The sequence below is a fragment of the Martes martes genome, assembly GCF_963455335.1.
Source record: "Martes martes genome assembly, chromosome: X".
In the NCBI taxonomy this organism is placed as follows: domain Eukaryota; kingdom Metazoa; phylum Chordata; class Mammalia; order Carnivora; family Mustelidae; genus Martes; species Martes martes.
The window spans coordinates 26,196,712-26,217,697 of NC_137897.1; the positions used below are offsets into that span (position 1 = coordinate 26,196,712).

At 36.5% G+C, this 20,986-nt stretch overlaps 1 protein-coding gene across 2 annotated transcripts in view; it reads right to left on the minus strand.

Annotated features, from left to right (window-relative positions):
- DMD (dystrophin) overlaps positions 1–20,986 on the minus strand; it is a 2,068,501-nt gene that overhangs the window by 754,880 nt on the left and 1,292,635 nt on the right. For both annotated transcript variants that reach the window (XM_080795194.1, XM_080795193.1), the window contains exon 47: positions 18,896–19,045. In XM_080795194.1, the coding sequence (XP_080651320.1) occupies positions 18,896–19,045 (150 nt within the window). The remainder of the gene's footprint in view (positions 1–18,895; positions 19,046–20,986) is intronic.

Consider the following 20,986-nt stretch of genomic DNA (forward strand, 5'->3'; position numbering starts at 1 on the left):
AAGAACACAGGACAAGCAGGGGGAACACTGGGCAATCTCATTGGAATTGCAGCCCAAGTGAAAATGACCCATGGGAGAAATACTGGAAGGCTGCTAAAACTGGATAAAGTAGGGGCTGGAAAGCCTGGAATAGAAGACAAATTTACCAAGGAAATTTTGCCCTTAATGAACCCTCTGCATTCCCCAAAGTAGTATAAAGCTTGTTTGCCTGGGATTTTGTTACTAGTAGAGGCTCTTGTCAGAGTCACCCAAGCTGTGCGCAATGGCGTGTTGCGGGATTCACAATACAGCTAACATTCTTACTAATGGCACATCTGAAGGGCTTGAGGGGGAGGCTTATTAAGGTAGAAGCTTATAGGGGCACATGGGTGGCTCAGTGGGTTAAAGCCCCTGCCTTTAGCTCAGGTCATGATCCCAGAGACCTGGGATCGAGCCCCGCATCGGGTTCTGTGCTCAGCATAGAGCCTGCTTCCTCCTCTCTCTGCCTGCTTGTGATCTCTGTCTGTCAAATAAATAAATAAAATCTTTTAAAAAAAAAAAAGGTAGAAGCTTATAGTGTATTACTGGTTTACAGCTTTGCCAATATCTGAAAAACTATTTCATTTTTTCAGCAATACAGGAATAATACTAAAAAACTAAAAATACCTTACATTTGTTGGTGCTTTACTATGTAATGGGCATGGCTCTAAGCTTACAAGTGCTATACCTCAGTCCATTTATGTCCCTATGTACAAATGAGGAAACTGAGACACACAGAGACCAGACAGCTAGTAAGGAGTGCCTCGTAGGCTATTATTCGGCAGCCCCAGTGAATAGCACCTTCCAGACTTTAAGTTTATGTGTAGTCCACTTTCCCTTTGACTGAGCTTGGCCATATTCCTTAGCTTTGGCCAATGGGATAGTAACAAGTGTGCTGCAAGCAGAAGCTTGAAAAGCATTTGAACACTTTTGTTTGTTCTTTTGGAGCTCTTCTTCATGGAGTCCAACCATCAAGCTATGAGGAAGCCCAAACAACCACATGGAAAAGACAGAGCAGAAACAAACTGAGGACCCTGGCCAATAACTGCAGCTGAGCTCCCAGTTGGCAGCCTGCAACAACTGCCAGTCCTGTGAGTGGGGCCACTGTGGACTTTGCAGCTTCCCCAGTGTCTTAGTTGGCAACATGTGAAGCAGAAGAAAGCCATAGTCAACTCCCAAAGTCATGAGAAATAACACCACTTTGTTGTTTTAAGCCATCAACGTTTAAGGTGAGTTGTTAAATAGCATATATTAGTAGAAAAAAAGTGAAGCCAAAATTTGAATCATGCAGGCTAGTAACAAGCAGAACTATGCAGAAATAGTACACAAAGCCAAGAAGAATTCCATTTTTAAAAATTCTATATTAAATATCCTATGTTGCCGAAACTGGCCTATGTAATGACTCTCGGGCTTTCTCACCTTACCCCATGTCTCTCCCTCTTTCCTACTTGTAGGTGAACATACACAAAACCCTTTCTCAGGAACAAAGAAAGACGTCATTACCTTTATGGATATCATCACCACTCCTTCCACATTTTAATTAGCACCAAATTGTAGGAAAATAATGATGTAAATTGTTAGTAGAGGTAGTGGCCTGTCTCCCCCAGGAGGAATATAATGACCCTGGGTCCTGGTGAAGAGTAAGTCAGTGATAAGGTCAGCACCCTGGTCAGAGGTAGAAGAAGAGAAGAAAAACATATAAACTTTTTTTATGCATCCAGGGAAAGGCTGCCCTTAACCCTGAACAGTTTGGGTAGGAGCATCCACAACTAGGGAACTCAAGTGAGTTTTTTCCCCCCAACCCAAATATATTCTATTATGTGTTTCTCCTGCTGTTATCTGAAACAACAATTCCTTCCTCTTCTGGACTGTGTCAGGCCCCCTCTTATATGTTCTCACACTGTCCCTTTTTTGTCACCACAATTTGAACTAGCAATTCTCTCTTAGATGGTGGGGTTATATAGAAAGCAACCTTAACGTTTCTCATTTCTGCTCTCAAAGAAGTTCCATTATTCTTCTTAGCCTCCATTTGAAATCTCAGTCTGGAGTGGAGTGAGGGGAGGGAGGTGAGAAAACAGTGGAGTCACAACCTGAGTCTTATACAGGTATATCAGTATTTCTTGTTGTCTCTGGGCCTATTTTTGCTCTACTACTATGATTTGGTTGTGACAGAAGCAGAGAGCATGACTTTCACTTTATAGGTCACTGCACCATGAGGATGCACATCTGGACCTGAGGAAGACAGTTCAAAACCCAGAGACAATGGACTTTTAAGCTGGAAGCAGGAAGTGATCTCTTGGTGGCCTCTTCTGGGGAGACAATGAATGTGTATTGTTGGTGGGAAAGAGTACATAGATATTTGCATGATTATTGTGGCAATTTTTAAATGCAGCACTATGCTGACAACAGCATAGCTATCTTGGTAGCCAGGGCTCCTGGAATAATTTTTTAGAGCAGAGACTATGTACCCAGGCTGGGCTTTATGTGAAAAGACACAAATGTCCACATTGCTTGAGCCATTGAAATTTGGGGCCTCTTCATTATCATAACTCAGCCAATAACCTAACAAACCTAAAAAGAAAATGAGAACAGCTGCATTTATAATTATATAGCTTCAACCAAACGTAACATATATAAACATAAGTGTCTGTCTTGTTCATTATTCTATTCTTTTTCTGTAGCATAATACTTATCATATTGGAGGCCCTTAATAAATACTGAATATATTAATAAATGAATGTTCCTACCCTCCTAGAATTTGGCATAAAGTATCTTTGAGGATCCTTATGACTCTCAGATTATTGGCTTTTCAGATTGTTGATTTTGAGCTAATATTATCTAAGAGTCAGGATTACTTGATTAGAAGTCTGAATATATAAGAATGTATTCTGACTATTTTACTTTTGAGATGAGTAAGAAACCCAACAGATTTCTAGACTATGGTAGACCGACTGCACTGATGACCTCCCTATATGCACATCTCTTTGCAATATGACCTTTTTAAAGTTCTCGTCCTCAAAAGGTGCAGCCTATTTCCCTAAGGCTTAAATCTGGATGGGCCTTGTGACTTGCTTGGCTAGCAGAATGTGTTAGAAATGACAGTGACTCAGATCCGAGCCTTGGCCTTAAGAGAACCTGTTCACATCTGCTTTCTCTATTAGAATCCTATTTTATGCATGGGAGTAAGTCCAGGCTAGCTTGCTGGAGGATGAGAGATCACATGGAGTATAGGTGAATCATCCCTGCTGAGCTCATCCTAGATGAGCCAGCCCCCAGCCTACCAGCCCACCAACTGACTACAAATCCATTAATGGGTGCTAGCAAGCTCTTCTTGGCTTCAGATATACCAGTAGAACAACCCAACTGACCCAAGGACTATGTGCAATTATAAATGTTATCATTTTAAGTCAATGAATTTGAGGACTCAATCACTGGTATTTTGGGGAAGGCCAGAAATGGGAGAAAGCCTTAGTGTTTTTAAATAATAAAAGAGTCCCAAATCTTCAATAATACCAGAGTCTTAAATTTAAAAAAAAATGCGGATTTTGATCATGTAACTGAAGGCAGGCTCAATGCTTTGCAAAGGCATGTGTGCAAAAATTCATACTAAACTAATGAAGATAACCACTGAAGAAGGGATTTTAGGTCTTTATTAGAAGACTTAACAGTAGCTAGTATTTATTGGCTATATACTCTGCTATCAGTCACTGTCCACAGCAGTGACGGAAGGGAAGAAATACTTTGACTTCTCCCCTAACCCTACCCTGTAGTCTTCTGTAAATGCCTCCCAATGGCTAAATCTATCTAGAAGCTGGTGGCCAGAAATCCTGGGGAATAAGGTGACCAGAGGTCAGCTTCACGCAATATACAACATAGGAGGGGAAGGACCTGGATAGAATGGATCTGAGATCACAGTATATGAGAAGAACCTATGTGGGTTATGAATCACCAAAAGGTCTATGTTTCAAAGGTATAAGTAAGTTAGATATGCTCATGTCTTCCTTTAGAGTTGAATACATATCACCTGGGTTTAGACGGATGTGCTTCCCACATACCAAAAGACAACAATTTTTAGAAAAAGCCTCATCAGTATCTCAGAATACAATGCTTGAATATTCCAACATTTGGGACTCTTGGTCCCAAGTCACACACAGATACCAGACAGCCATTCTTTATACTCTTATTACTTAAAGTGTGGGTCAAGTTCTAGGGTACCAGCATCGCTTGGATGCCCAATGGGAAAACAGAATCTCAGATCTTCTAAAAGACCCACTGAATCAGAAGCGGCATTTTAAAAACATCCCTAAGTGATTCACATGTATGTTAAAGTTGGAGAAATGCTGTGCTTTGTGATGGCACAGTGACCCTTTCTTCCTTACCACCAGTATGAGAATTTTAGGATACCTACCTTGTAACAGAAAACATAACTTTTTGTTGTTGTTGTTTTCAAACTTCTATTTATTTATTTTATTATGTTCAGTTAGCCAGCATATAGTATGATTATTCTTCATAACAAAGTATTATAGTACATACTGTGTCCTTAGCTCCTCACTGAACCCAGGGAGATGAGCAAACAAGCCTCATAGTGCATCACCGTTGTAAAAATGGGGAAAAGGAGTAAAACAACAGCAACCACAACCACAATTTAAATTAATGGCCTATGGTTAGGAGCTAGGGAGGGGTGAAACTGCATTGGGACTGTTATTAACTGCGAAGTTTAGTGATCTTTTCAGGACTGAGATGAAGTGTGGAGGGTGGGAAGATGGAGCAGGGAGAGTCACTGCACAGCCCATTACAGTATTTGAGGGTCCATTCAAAAGTAGCCACATATGAAGGAAGTAAGCTAGAAGTTGCAAAGGTACATCATGTTTTAGGAAAACTCATTCTTCAAAGGAGAAGAGATTATTTAATCCAATTACATCCCAGCTTCAGTATAAACAATATAACATGTTAATATCAACATCTTAATTATTTTAGTGCTAAACAATTGTTTTCATCTGCGCTGAAACACTATAAAACCTTAACCATAAACTATCTTTTCTATTAATTTCCTGTTTCCTTTTATTTGTTGGTAATGAATGAGCACCCATATAGAACCTCAAAACTAATTCTCTCTCCCTTCACCAGGACCATCACTGACTGTAGCAGAAAGATACATATTGCTGATATGAACAAAACAATAAAGTAGCTTTAAAGAGATAACAGTATTGGCCTAGGATTTATAACCACAGTGAAAGTAGCAATAAAAGCTATCTTCATGAGTCACTTAAATTGTGATTGAGTTGCAGATTTTTATTCTTTGTAAATATTTAAGGAAGTTCGAACATTATTGTCCTATTCAAAACTGTTGATGTCACCCACATCATGAACAGGCAGAATGTGTCATCTTCATAAGAAATTTATTTTTAGACAGTGTTTAAGGTATAATCATCAGTCACAGGTTGCCCATAGATTGCAACTATCAGGACAAATGGAGTTTTCTCAAAATATCCTTCTGATGACTTTGGTTTCTGGCCCATTTCCTGGTCCATCTCTTTTCCTCCACACTTGGCCAACCATGCCAAAGATGGACTGTACTTTTCCCGGTGATAACTGAAAATGTTCACAAATTATAACTGTGCCATTCAGTTCAAACATTTTTACTTCTAGAGCAAAACAGACTGATTTTCTCCAACAACAAACAATGAAATTGTCTCTTCAATTCTCATAATTAGTTCTAATATCAGTAAATAAATCAAAAGGCAGCAAAACAAAGTTTGTCTGTGAGGTCCTTATCAGTCTTTCATAACCCATACAGTGGCCTTGTCCTGAACTATAAGGGGGATAAATGAGGGGAATGCTGACTTTGGCATCCAGCTTACCCTCGGTTAATCTAGCTCATCCTTCTCAGCTGACACGAGACAGAAATAACATCAAAGGGTGATAAACTCTTTCCTGCAAACCTAGGGTTCCATGGTTCGCTGGCCCCAGCCCTAATCTATCAATCCATTTTCTATACAATAAAAGGTAAGAAACACATTGCAGATCGGTTATAAGCCCTGGCAGGTGGTCTATGACAAAAATGTAATACGTCAACCAACCCAATGTTCAGTGTCCCTTTCCTAGAGTTTGAAGCAGTAAGGGTCAGCTGACATGCATATAGTAGCCATGATTTAGTATTATATTATTTTAGGTACATACATACACTCACACATCTTGTAGTATAAGTGTAAAGACTTGACAGAAAATTCCTTTTTGGTATGATTCTGATCTTTTATACAAATAGCACTGTTATTTTATTTTATTTTTGCATTACTTATTGGCTTTGCACACTAAGTAATAAATGAAACTGGGTTAGAATTTACAATCTGTGCTCTTAAACACTGCTTTAATCTTTACTTGTTATTCAATGTCAGTTTAAGGAGATGGTGTATAAAAGCCTCCATTTAATGCCATTTCAAGATTACTATATTTTTAGAAAGAAAGGCAATCCCTCTAAAAGTATAAGCATTAACTCTATATAAGCTAGTTGTTACAAAGCAAAAGAACTATGGAAACAAAAGGAACAAGTTTTTATATTAGTAGAAACTCTTTTTATTATATCATTTCTTCTTTCTAAAATTCATTGCTGTAGGGCAAACATCTTTGTGCTAATAAAGGACTTATTTCAAAAATGTTACTCTGAAGGTCAGAGTTATGAAATTTTTCTCTTTTTATCCACATTGTACTTTTCTTCATTTTAAATTCATTGTGAACAGGAAAGAAAGTTTGCTAACAATAGTCACATCTGTTTTTAATCCGAAATTAGTTTACCTTTATAATAAAGTCTGGTCCACAGCATATTGAAATGACAAATTTTCATACTCACTGCACCCTATCAGTATGTATACAGCCAAAAATAGTTTTAATATGGAAATGAGTTATTGCACCAGTATCAGTGCTTTACAATGCATGCTGAATTTTTGTTTGTTTATATTTTTAAAAATAGCATTGCATTGAAATGAACAAATTATCTTATATTACACTGAGTTTCCCTAATAGAACATTTCATGACTCTAATGAAACTTTCTACAAATGGTTTCTTATCACTCCACCAAAATGGAGGAAACCAACATCAAGAATGGAGGTAGAAGAAGGGTGTGGGGAAGCACTGTGGAGGTTCATTTATGTTCTGTCTGGATTTCTGGGTTAAAGTCAGGAAAGTCTATTGATCCCAAAGGTGCCCAGGGTTAAATAGGCCACCTTAAATTATGCTCATACTCAAAACATGAAAATGTTGGTGTTTGAAAAGAATGGTTGACTATGAGGACTTCATAACCAATGTTAAGAGAAAAATCCATCATTTTCCAATAATATTATCTGAAATACTAGCTGGTTATACATATTGCAAATAATGAGGTCTGTGAAAAGGGAGGGTGCTGATTAAAAACCTCTCTGCTTTCCAGGAGGGCCATTTGATGACTTTGGTGACTTTAACTCTTCTCTCTTTTTAGCTCTTGAATTCATAATTGTGGAACTTTTGCAGCTTTCTCTCCAAGAGCCATGTTTATAGGTGTTTGATTAAGAGGGTGAATATTATTCAGCCTTAAAAGAGAAAAAATCTGGCCATATCTAAGAAGATGGAACTTCCTGGAGGACATTATGCTAACTGAAAAAAACCAGGTCAAATACTACACGATTTCACTTATTGGAGGTATCTAAAATAGTCAAATTCATAGAAATAGAGAATAGAATGGTGGTCACCAATGCAATGAGGAGAGGGAAATGGGAGCTGCACAATGGGGAAAGAGTCTCAGCCACACAAGATAAAAAATATAACTTCTTGAGATCTCCTATATGGTATAATGCTTACAGTTAACAATACTGTATTACACTCTTAAAAATTTGTTAAGAAGGTAGATCTCATGTTAAGAGCTGTTACTACAATAAAAGAACGAAGGTGATTCAGTCAGAACTTTGTGATGAGTCTTTGTGTTTTTAACATTGTCACTGATTTTATGTTAAAGTTATTATTTTTGACCAATTACAATGTGCCAGATACTGTGTTAAGCATTTCCAATGCACTCCTTCATTAAATTTTCACCACAACTATGTTCTAGTATAACCTGAATTTTACAGATGTTATAACTGACATATGGACAGGACAAATAAAAGATAACATTGCTAGTAATGGGTAGAATCCATAGTCCATAAAGCCCACTACTAATCAACACGATAAATGTCACCCTCATAACTCCTGTTTACTTTCCACTTGTTTGTAAAATGTCTGATTGACATTCCTGGAAATCCCTGAAATTTCGGTAGTTTGGAAAGTTAAAAAAACATGTATTATAAATGTATTTCCATTAAGGAGCAATTCATGTTGTAACAGTAACAGTCAGGTTTCTTGGACAGGCCAACCTTCTCAACTTCATTAACATGTCAAAAGAAGAGGGTGCTGCTGCTGACAACATCAGCAGTGGAAACAGTTATAGTAACTAAAACCTGGGCCAAGCCCACCGCCGAGGGCCTGATGTTTTGTTCTCACAACTGGGCTGACTACATATCAATACATACACATACATTTAATATTATAAAGTAGACCACTCATGAGAGTGAAAGACGGAGCTGTTAAAAATCATGATGGGATAACAGGCAAAATCAGGACCTGTCAGAGCAAAGTGAGATGTACTCAGGACACATAACCTAGTAAGAACTCCTATCTTAGGGTGAAATTACAAGAAGGCAAAGTTAAGGATGCATATATTAAAAACTTTTAACAACTATTCACACCCCCTTTAATTCTCAGCCTCAAACTACTTAGCAACTCTAAATTAGAAGAGATATAAATTAATGGAATGTCAAGCCCTATGTGACTCTGAATGTCCTTTAAATAAAGGAAGGGTGGGAATTGATTATGATATGAGTAGAACAGCATGTGGCACATAGTGGTCACTCATTAGATATTTTGTGAATAAAGGATTTAATAAATAAATGTTTTGATGTAATTATTAACTACATAAAGGAAACTTCTAAGATGATGGATTTCTAAGAAATCACAAGCTATATGTCATAACATAATAGTAATTAGGCAAACACCAGTTTCTTATATTCTTTGTAAAGATATTTTTCTTTGGTTAAAAAATGTAATTCACATTAAAGGCAGGATTGATTGGTAACAACTAGAACAATCTATTAATCATGGTCTTTGATATGAAATTAATCGTTTGGAACAAATGTCCATTTTTGAGCAAGGAGGGAAAAGATATGCTTTAGCTTGATTTATCTCTTTTTTACTATCCATATCTGTAGTAATGACTAATAATAACTAGTGCTGCATAGCAAACATATTTGGAAAAAGATGAAACATTTATTTACTTGACACAAATGAAAAGAACAAATCTAAACTGTTTACTCCTCTGATGAAAAGTTAGAAGTAACATGATTAGAGGTAAATATAAAATGAACTCTATCTCTGGAAATTGTAATATAGTCATTTGTATATTGCAGAACATGACCTGCCAGTTTCACTCTATTTTTACTTTCATACTGTTTATTTTTTAAAAATAACCTCTGTAGCCCTGTGATCAACATCACATTATTCCACTATTGAAACTTTTCTACATGGGCGCCTGGGTGGCTCAGTTGGTTGGGTGACTGCCTTCAGCTCAGGTCATATCCTGAAGTCCCAGGATTGAGTTCTGCATTGGGCTCCCTGCTCAGGGGGGAGTCTGATTCTCCCTCTGACCCTCCCTCCTCTCATGCTCCTCCCCCCTGCCAAATGGATGAATAAAACTTTAAAAAAAGCTTTTTACATATATATTTTTTACATATACACATATGTATATTTTAGAGAGAGAGAGAGAGACAAAGAAAGAGAGAGAGAGAATCTTAAGTAGGCTCTACACTGCTGTGGAGCCCAGTGCAAATCAAGAGTCAGTGCTTAACTGACTGAACCGCCCAGGTGCTCCTACATATATTTTTAAACTTAATTTTTTTTCTAGGCAAAGTAGATCAGGTTTTTTAATTAAAAGGGACTTAACTGAAATTCATTTTTTTGGCAAAATTTCTCATTTGTGTTTATAGAATGTTTTAGTTTCTGTATGTACTGTTTTATAGTATCTAGGCATTAACAAATTTAAATAGTAACTTATTGTTTACACATAAGTATCAAAATAGGATGCAAAAATTTATTCAACAAAATGGAAATAGGTTATTATGACTAATAGGAATATATAATATATACTACCTATAAAATTACACCAAATATAGTATTCTGAAACAACATAAACATATTTTCCTATATTACCTAGTCACAAATGTTCCAGGAGAAAGAAGGTGGTAGAAAATAATTTGAAAACATAACACCTAGTTTTCCAAAAATAGCAAAAAGCAAAGCAAAAACTTTCATATATAAAAGGAAATTCCAGTTTTTACTTTTAAAGGAACAATGGAGAAAAATGAGAAACCTTTTTTTTTCTTGTTTCTAGCATTTTAACTACAGAAAAATCACTTGAGCTTCACTAAAATGTTTTTAAAAACTATTTATTTTGGATTTTGGATATGAAACTTTTTTATTTAAATAGAGAACAATATGTCCTCAAATAAGTCACATACCCTTTCTAGGATTCAGTGTTTTAATCTAGAAGATGTGAGAGTAATTTAGCTTCATTTGGACCCTTCCATCTGAATTATCCTATGAGTCTACAAAACAAATGTTCCGTTATTTCACCTTTAAATAAAGTCTAGGAAGAACACAATAGGATTAAAAAATAAATACTGATAAGACATATTTTGATTCTAAATAATGGGTAGTTGAAAAAATATCTGCACATAACGAGTAAAAAGCACAATGATGAATAAAGAAAGCAGACACAAAGTGACAACGAATGAAGATGAAAAGGATTAGAAGGTAAAGAGTCAGAAGACAGAACAGAAAATAATGACTCACATACACTAACCTGGGCAGAACAAAAATGATATCTATATACACAGATAAGTAGATTTATGATAGACACAGAGAGATAACAATTCATATGCAAAAACACACTTCGCAGGGAAAAAGGAAGAGTGATAGGGATGGGAACAGATAGAAAGGGAGAATCCACCCCCCAGCACACAGCAGTTAAGAGAACATATAAAGAGATATGAAGAATGATAAATATTTGAAACAACATAGAGTCAGACATGTATATGAAGATTATAGAGTGAGACACTCAGAAAAACAGAGGCTAGCTTTAAAAACATTCCCATTTTGTGGATATTAAAAGTATTATTATTTAATCCACTGAGCCACCCAGGTGCCTCTAAAAGTATTATTGTTATTATTTTTTAAAGTTATTTATTTATTTATTTGACAGATCACAAGTAGTCAGAGAGGCAGGCAGAGAGAGAGAGAGAGGAGGAAGCAGGCTCCCCACTGAGCAGAGAGCCCGATGTGGGACTTGATTCCAGGACCCTGAGACCATGACCTAAGCTGAAGGCAGAGGCCTTAACCCACCGAACCACCCAGGCACCCCTAAAAGTATTATTATTAACGACTGTAAAGATCAAGATATGTTTTAGGTAAAAACAAGGATTTCATTTCATGATTCTTATCTAGAGGTAGCCATAAACTTAAACCAAGTAAACCTTAAAGTCTTAAAGGTTGAAGCCTTAAACTTAAACCTTTAGAGCATCTCCTATCTCTGGTATAAAGAGAAGCTATCAAGGTCAAGACATGTTAACACAGTTTTGCAATGAACTCATTACAGTGTCCATCACCTCTGTAAAGGAATAACTATTTTACTTCCAAACGTGGCTTTCTTTATTCACTAATGAAACACAAAGGTCCCAAAGCAATTGCTAAATTGGTTAATATGCAGGATATAGCATATTAGAGTTAGTGGGGAGAAAGACACTTGTCACTCAGGATTGTGACATGACATTTTTGGAGAAGCTGCACATTAAGGAACTGGCATATTTGTATCCCAGCAACCATGACTTACTAGTTACAATTATACCACTCATTATAGTCTTTGGGTAGAGTAGGGGGGCTAGAGAATAAAAGGGAGGGGTCTCCATTATTTCTTCTCTCTAGATTGAGAATTTGAGGTTTAATCATGATCAAGACTGTCTCATGATCATCATGACCATCTTTCTTTACTTTTTAAAATCTTCTGACTTGTATACTGACTTAAATTTGGCACTAATTGTTTTCTATTCTTAATTTAGACATAGGGACTTAGACACTTAAATAATTTTTATCTTATTCATTTTATTCTTTCATTCTTAATTTTCATTCTTATTCATAATAATATATTATGATATAGTAATATAATTCAAGATGGTACTCATTGTCATAGATTTAATTTTGTATCATAAAAAAAAATTTTACTTTAGGGGCACCTGAGTGGCTTAGTCGTTAAATGGCTGCCTTCGGCTCAGGTCATGATCCCAGGGTTCTGGGATCAAGTCCCGCATTGGGCTCCCTGCTCTGCAGGAAGCCTGCTTCCCTTCTCCCTCTCCCACTCCCCCTGCTTGTGTTCCCTCTCGCTGTATCTCTCTCTGTTGAATAAATAAATAAAAATCTTAAAAGAATTTTTGACTTTATATTCTGCTGTGGAACAGATAAAACCTTGACCCATGTCATATAAAGCTGCTATTATATGTTTCATAGGTTTGTTATAAAGATTTTATTTATTTATTTATTTGAGAGAGAGAGAGAGATCATGAGTGGGAGGGAACAGGAGAGGGAGAGGAAGAAGCAGACTCTGCAGGGGAGGGAGCCTGATGCAGGCCTCTAACCCAAGACCCTGAGATCATGACCTGACCTGAAGGCAGATGTTTAACTGAATGAGCCACCCAGGCACCCCTGTTTCATAGTTTAAAATAGTTCTCTTCACATTTCCTACAATTACAATTTTTGTGTTCCTTTTGTGATACCAAGACGTACTGAGATATGGAATATTTGGGGACATCTCTCCTCCTTGTTTTCTTCCCATGGGTTTTGTTTTGTTAGTGTTTTCAGATTACACTTACAAGTGAAATCATGTAATACTTGTCTTTCTTTGTCTCCTGCTAGCTTTATAAGTGATTATTCTAGTACCTTTCCTATATATTTACATTTACCAGTGAGATTTGTACTTTCGTGTTTTCTTGTTACCAATTGGTGCCCTTTCTTTTCATGTTAAAGAAGTCTTTTCTTATAAGGTCAGTTTAATGGTGATTAACTCCTTTAGTTTCTGCTTATCTGGAAAGCTCTCTATTTCTCCTTCAATTCTCCATGATGATATTGCCAGGGAAGGTATTCTTGGTTGGAAGTTTTTTCCTCTAAGCATTTTGAATATGCCCCCCCCCTTTTTTTTGGTCTGCAAAGTTTCTGCTGAAAATCTGCTGAGATTCTTAGGGGAGTTGCCTTGTACATAACACATTTTTTTTTCTTATTGCTTTTAAGATTCTGTCTTTATCTTTACTTTTGACATTTTAATTACAATGTGTCTTATTGTGAGTATTGTTAAGTCATTTTATTTGTAACTCTCTGGGATTCCTGGATCTGGATGTTTATATCCTCCTTCAGGTTAGGTTAGTTTTCTGCCATTATTTCTTAAAATAATTTTTCTGCCCCTTTCTCTCTCTCTTTTTCTGGACCCCTGTAATGTGAATGTTATTCTACTTGATACTGTTCCAAGGTTTCTTAAGTTATATTAACTTCTTAAGATTTTTTTCCTATATGCCACTGTGCTTGGGTGAATTCCACTGCACTGTATACTAGCTCACTCATTTTTTCTTCTGTTTTTTTCTTATCTGCTGTTGAATGCCTCTAGTGTGTTTTTCAGTTCTGTTTTTGTATTCTTCAGCTCTGTGACTTCTGATTGGTACTTCCTTATATCTCTTTGTGGAAGCTCTCACTACATTCATCCATCCTTCCAAGTTTGATGAGCAAATTTATTACTACTCCTTTAAACTCTTCAACAAGTAAATTACTTAATTCCATTTCATTTTTTTCCCTGAGGTTTTATCTTATTCTTTCATTTGGAAAAAATTCTTCTATTTCCTCATGTTACATGAGTTTTTATGTTTTTTTTGTTTTGTTTTGTTTTGTTTTTTTGTTTTTTTGTTTTTTTTTTTATTAGGAGAAATGGCTACCCCTCTCAGTCTTGAAGGGATGACCTTGTGTAGGAGATGAATCTTGTCATTCAACTTTGCTCTAGCTCTTGATTGTTTCTTGAATCTCTACAATTGTCTAAGCAGCCTGATTTATTCTCGATTGTTTGCAGTCATTAAGAATGTGCTAAGACCTGTTACTGTTCCTAAGAAAGGAATCTCAGTCAGCTCTTAGTTTTAGGCTGATTGGGAGCCAGACTCTCAGGATGCAGCTTTTAAAGTATGTAAATATATACTGTCCTAAGGGGCCACAATCATGAACCCTGATGTCATCCAGATCAGGAGATCCAGAAGTATCCCCCGGGTGACTGTCAAAAAAAAAAAAAAAAAAAAAGAAAGGCACCAGATAAGTATATCAAGTCATTTCTGAGATGTACTGGTGAGGCACAGTGAGATTGTTAGAAAGGATACAGATGGTGTCCCCTGATCTACCTTCCCTAAAAGCCCATCTGTAGCCTCTACATCTGTGGCAAACCTGGAGCCTGTCCCTCAGGCTGAAGCTCTAGGAAAATAATCTTTCCTGAAGAAAGACTAAGGTGTATTTCTGTCTGCTGTCTGTACTATGCCCTGGGGATGACAGCCTGACGAAAAAACCGATCTCGCTGATTGTTACAATCCCAAGGGACTCAGGAACGTAACCCTTCCTGGCCACCAAAGTTAGGCAATCAAGGAGCATTCCCTGTGTGGCCGGTGTATACCTGCTGACTTTAGCAAGGTAGCAGGAAAGCAGAGGGATGAGGCACACCTGCTGGATTTGGCAAGGCAGTGGGAGAGTGCAGGAACCATGTGTTGCCCATGGCTTTGGTAGGGTAGCAGGGTACCCTTCTGGCTTTAGCAGGGTAGTCAAAGTTGTTGGGAACTCAAGCCTGCCTGTGCTAGAAAGGGAGAGTGCCAAAGTGGCACCCACCAGCACTTCCTTCTGTGAGAGATTCCAAGCCAACCCAGGCCCCTCTAGCTGATTCTTGATTAGCAAATGGGTCTCCTTCATAGTCTAAACATTTTTCAAACTGTTGCCATTGTGCTGAGTCTTGGGGCAAGTGAGTCTGTGTATGAGCCCTTTAAGAACAGTATCTCAGTTCCCTACAGCCCTTTGGGTAGCTCCTGGATGTAAGACCCATTGTTTTTCAAAGCTAGATATTTTGGTGGCTCATCTCTCCAGTGTAGGTCCCATGGGTTAAGGTGCTTGAATGAACCTCTTTCTCCTCAGGTAGAAGTTCCCGTTCTGTGAAGTCCATCCTAATTGTTGGCTGCCATGCTAGACAGTGTCTCTGAGTCTCTTACCTGTGCTGATGTGGCACTTTTATCCTTTGTTGTGGAGGAACTCTTCGGCTAGTTTTCAGGTGTTTTTCAGAGGGAACTATTTTATATGTAGTTGTATATTCATTGTGTCCATTGCAGAAGGTGTGTTCAGGATCTTCTCATGCCACCACATTGGACACCACCCCCTGACAGTGAAGTCTCTACTATTCTTTCCATCACCTACATACAGAAATTTTTCTCAGGAAGTAACTGTGACATTTTTAAAATAAGGCACTTTGTATGACGTGAAAATTATAGTTCAGCAATATCTTTTTGGCATGGACTTGTCCCTGGTTTAAAGGATTACAGTTTGCTTTATATTCTGGATGGAACAAAATTAACTGGTATGAAATATGCTCAGTAAGGGAGTAGAACTGTGGTATTAAATGGATACGAGGTTTTAAAACATTTTTGGAAGGTCAAAACCCATATGAGTAGAGCTACATGAATACATATAAAGTTAAGGGAGAAGTAGCCTTAGGTGTAGGGGGATCTGACCTTGGCATAATCTGGAGACTAGAGGAAGAATACCATGATGGCTGGGGCTAGGAAGTGAGTTAAAATTTGGATACGTAAAGTTTGTAGATGGAACTTTGGCCCTAGCTCAAAACTACCACAATGAATGGTGTTCCCTTAACATTTACTTATAAGCAAAGATAAATATAAATGAAGACAAATAAGAAGTGTGCGGTTCTTATCTAAAGAAATTAAAGTTGGTATCTGGAATAAATCTCAGCAGTCATTGTGGGCATCTCAGAATAAAGCCCACTGCAGTACAGAATTTGAAGATATTTTCTAGCAAGAGGGTCAACTCCCCGACTTAGCACACAGAGCAAAATATCCCAGCCAACAAGATGCACCCACAGTCTATCTCTTATTCTTATACCTAAATATACAGAAGGCCACTGGCTCTATGAATTAAGTCTACAACCCCAAAAGAGAAAATGACAGGGAAATAGACAAATTCTTTGACAGACACAACATACAAAAGCTTACACTCAAAGAAATGAAAAATCTCACCATCCCCTGTATCTATTAAAGAAATTGAATCAATCATCAAAAACTTTCCCACAAAAAAATAACTTCATCACCAGATAGATTTACAATTGAAGTCTCTGAAACATCTTGGAAAGAAATAATACCAATCTGCAACAATTTCTTCCAGAAAAAAAAGAGAGAGTAATTTTCAACTTCTTTTTATGACTAGTCTAACATTGTTATCAACACTTGAGAAAGATACTATAAAAAAATTACAGATGACTTTCTGTCATGAACAATATAAAAATCCTAAACAACATATTAGAAAATGAATCCAGCAATCTATAAGAAGTACAAGACTTCATGACCAGTATGATTTCTTTCAGGAATCCCAGAGTAGTTTCACATTCAGAACCAGTGGCTGTAGTTTACTGCATTCACACAAAGGAGGAAAATCATAGGCTCAATAAATACAGAAAAACCATTTGAATATATTCAATAACTGTTCATCATAAAAACATGAACTGGGAATAAGGAGAAATTCCTTAATTTGATTAAAAGAAGCTATAAAATGTCCTATGACAAACATAATATTTAATGATAAATTATTGAATGCTTTCTACCTGAGACAGGAAATGAGCCAAGGTTTCTCATTATTGCCCCTTCTATTAAACATTGTATTGGAAGTTCTAGTCTATGCAAAAAAATAAAATAAAATTCAAAGCACTGAAAAGAGAGAAACTACCTCTGTTTGATGACACAACTGTGCACATAAAAAATGCAAAAGATTCTGAAAACTATTAATATTAATAAGTGAATTTAGCAAGGACAATGAATATCTGCGTAATACACAAAAATCTATTATATTTTTATATACCGACAACAAAGAGAAAATAAAATTCAAAATGAATTCCATTTATTAAATAGGATCAAAATGTCAAATATCAGGGATGAAATCTAATAAAAGATGTGCAGGTCCTCTGGACTGAACACTGCAAAATATGATGGTAAAAGCATTCAAGAAGACCAAAATAAATGAAGGGATATATCATTTTCACAGAGTAGGGGACTCACTAGTGTAAAAATGTTAACTGATCTACAAATTCAGCACAATTGCAAACACTACCCTGTCAGACTTCAGTGAAAATTGACAAGTCGGTTCTAAAATGTATTTGCTAAAGCAATGAACAAAAACTAGCAAAGACAATCTGGACTAAAAAGAACAAAGTTGGAGGGTTTAGATTAGCAGATCCCCAAAACTTAGACAAAACAATTGCATATATGCATACAATGGAATATTACTCAGTTAAAAAAAGGAATGGCTTCTGATACCTGCTAGAATGTGGATGAACCTTGAAAACATTATGCTAAGTGAAATAATTTACACACAAAGGGACAGATAGACTATCAGCCTACTTTTATGAATTTCTAGAACATGCAAATTCATAGAGAAAGAGTAGATTAGAGATTGTGTGGGTGGGTAGCAGGATGCGGAGTTACCGCTTGATGATTACAGAATTTCTGTCTGGAGGGATGAAAATGTTTCACACGTAGGTAATGGTCATGGTTGCCCATTGTGAATGTAATATATGACACTGAATTGTATACTTAGAAATCATAAAAATGAAAAATTTTATGTTATATCCTTTTTACCACAATATAAACAAAAATAAATACACCCAAATCATTGAATTATACACTTTTAAATGGGTGCACAGTATGGTATATAAATTGTGTCTCAGTAAAGCTATTAAAAATGATTATTATTAAGCTAGTGTGGTAACACTTGAAGGACAGACACAGTCAAAAGGAAGAGACAAGAGAATGCAGGAGCAGATTTATATGTATGTTCATGAGATTTATGACAAAGTTGCCACAGGAGTATAGTGGGAAAAGAATTGCCTTTTGATGGACTGATGTTATTTTCATGATAAATTCATATATGCCACTGGTTTTAAAGAATAAGTATGTATTAATTTGATATTTAAAATTATTACATTTATGAAGTGTCCAAGGTAGAAAGACAAAGACTCACAAGTTAGGTGACTAAGTGACTAAGTGAACAAATGAACAAACAAATACAAAACACCTTTCACATCAATCACTGATTAAGTCTATACTACAAGTAAGGATAAGTAATTTTGATTTATACTACATGTTGAAGTGGACTGCTTCCATCTTGGTTAAATACTGTCATTACACACCTGAATGCTGAATTCCTTCATCTGTTTTGCAGTCTAATTCTTTAGCATAACTCATGCAAAGTAACAATGGTTTATATTTTGGCTGTTGGTCATTAATGTATTGCCATCCACCATCATTCTTTCCATCCATAGCGAATCATGGAGCCAAATCAAATGGTCAGGTTAAAATACACAGCAATCCACATACCTCTACCCCTCCCCCAACCCCAGCAATAAAACACCCATGAAACACAACAAATACAAACACTGGCAACATATAACACATATGACAGCAGAGATGGCTAACGTCTAACCTTTATCCACTGAAGATTTGTCTTCTTGAGCTTATTTTCAAGTTTATCTTGCTCTTCTGGGCTTATGGGAGCACTTACAAGCACTGTTCCTCCAGTTTCATTTAATTGTTTTAGAATTCCCTGGCGCAGGGGCAACTCTTCCGCCAGTAACTGAAATAGACAAATGCAACAACATTTATAATGAATTACAGCACAATTCCAACTATCTTGTCTTTGTCTCTATTAATTAGTCTATCAAAATGAAGCAACTTGACTGAAGGCCGACTGCTGCCTCGAATACCAACCACTTCCTACAGAGTGCCAAACTGATAGACTGGAGCACCCACTCCCAAGGAGATAAACCTATCATAGAAAGGACCAGAATATCTTATCTCTTGGAAATTCTTTCTAAGGAAGAAAGTATCACGTGGTATCATGAGGTCCAAAATAACACCCCAAGCGTTGTTAAGAGTCTGAAAACACATCTCTGTCAGAAACAGAGCAATCTGGGTAAATTCATCATCCTCTCAGGTAGTAAGCATCCATGCTGTAAGTTACTACAGAGTAAGAAACTGCACTATCATACTGAGAGCTAACTACCATTGAGACCATATCAGTTACCAGGTGCTGGGTTAACCTCATCACATATTATATAAAAATTAATTGAGATAATATAATTCTATGAGGTAGATCCTATTATCTTCTTCTTCTTCAGAAGGAAGCTGAGACAGAGAGATTAAATCCTGACAGACAGGCTAAGTACCAGCTCCAAGGACACAAAAGTTGCAAGCAATGGAGCTGTGATTCCAACTTGGGCAATTTCATTCAAGATCCCTTATTTTTGAGTCCCCCACATCCCTGAATTTCTTTTATTCATTCATTCTTCCATTATAAATGCCCTTTCCCAAGACCTACAAACCACCATGGTTGTTAATAATTGTCCTTTATTTATTTGTGTCATCTAGAGCTACAGTGTCCAATATAGTGTCACTAGCCACATGAGGCTACTTAAATTGAAATTACTTAAATTTCAATAACATAAAAAAGTCAGTTCCCTGGTCACACCACTTTTCAAGTACTCAAAAGGCACCTACAGCTTTTGACTACTGCAATAGACAATAAAGAGCATTACCGTCATCACAGAAAGTTCTGTTGGACAGTACTGATCTAGATTGTTTAAGGAAAAATGAAAATCAATGCACATTTATTAATAAGTAAATAACACTAAGCATATCTCTTAAATGAGGTATCAGTTACATTGCTAAATATAACACTCAGTACATTTAGGAAAGATTGATTTTCAAGAACACACTGAGTTCATTTTTCTATGATATACCCATCTTCAAACGAACCAAAGATCCAAAATTTGGTAGTTTTTTGTTTTTGTTATTGTTTTTGTTTTGCCATATCTGACAGTGAGTAGGTGCTCAATATTTGTTTACTGAACTAATCATTAATTTTATTTTTATACTCTATCCTCTGTTCGGGTACAAATTTCTTGTCTCACAGAAATAAGTGGTTGACATTGGAGTCTAATTTGCATGTACAAACCAAATGAATCATTGATAAAGGAGCAATTCCATTTCCTTTGATTATATGACCTTGTAAAATGAGGATAACAGCAACCATTCTGAAAGTTTTATATGAAGATTAAATAAATAGCAGATGTAAGTACACCTAATACTTAGCACATAACAGAAGACAGTTGAATGTTAATTTCCTTTTTCTTTTCACCTTCACTTCAAGAATTATAGTAAAAGAGATCGAAATAAGTCTCTTTCCTAAAACTAAAACCAGGAAAGTTAATCCAACTACACAATTAGTGCATGTCAGTCAGCCAGGTGAGGTAATCAGTAATAAGCAGACATCACAGTAGGAAGGCATGAAAAGCCTCTTGAACAGTCTTGATGTCTATTCAACCAGTATAGAATGTGATTCAACACCACACACCCTCAACCACACCTAGACAAACAAACACTTTTAGGCAAATCAGACACCTCTAATTAGAGGCTGAAACAGTGCGATTGATTTGGCAATTAAGATCCTTCCTAAGAAATGGGATTCATTTCTAAAAATTCCCTCCAGTTTTTGAAATAATTTGGAGTTGTAAAA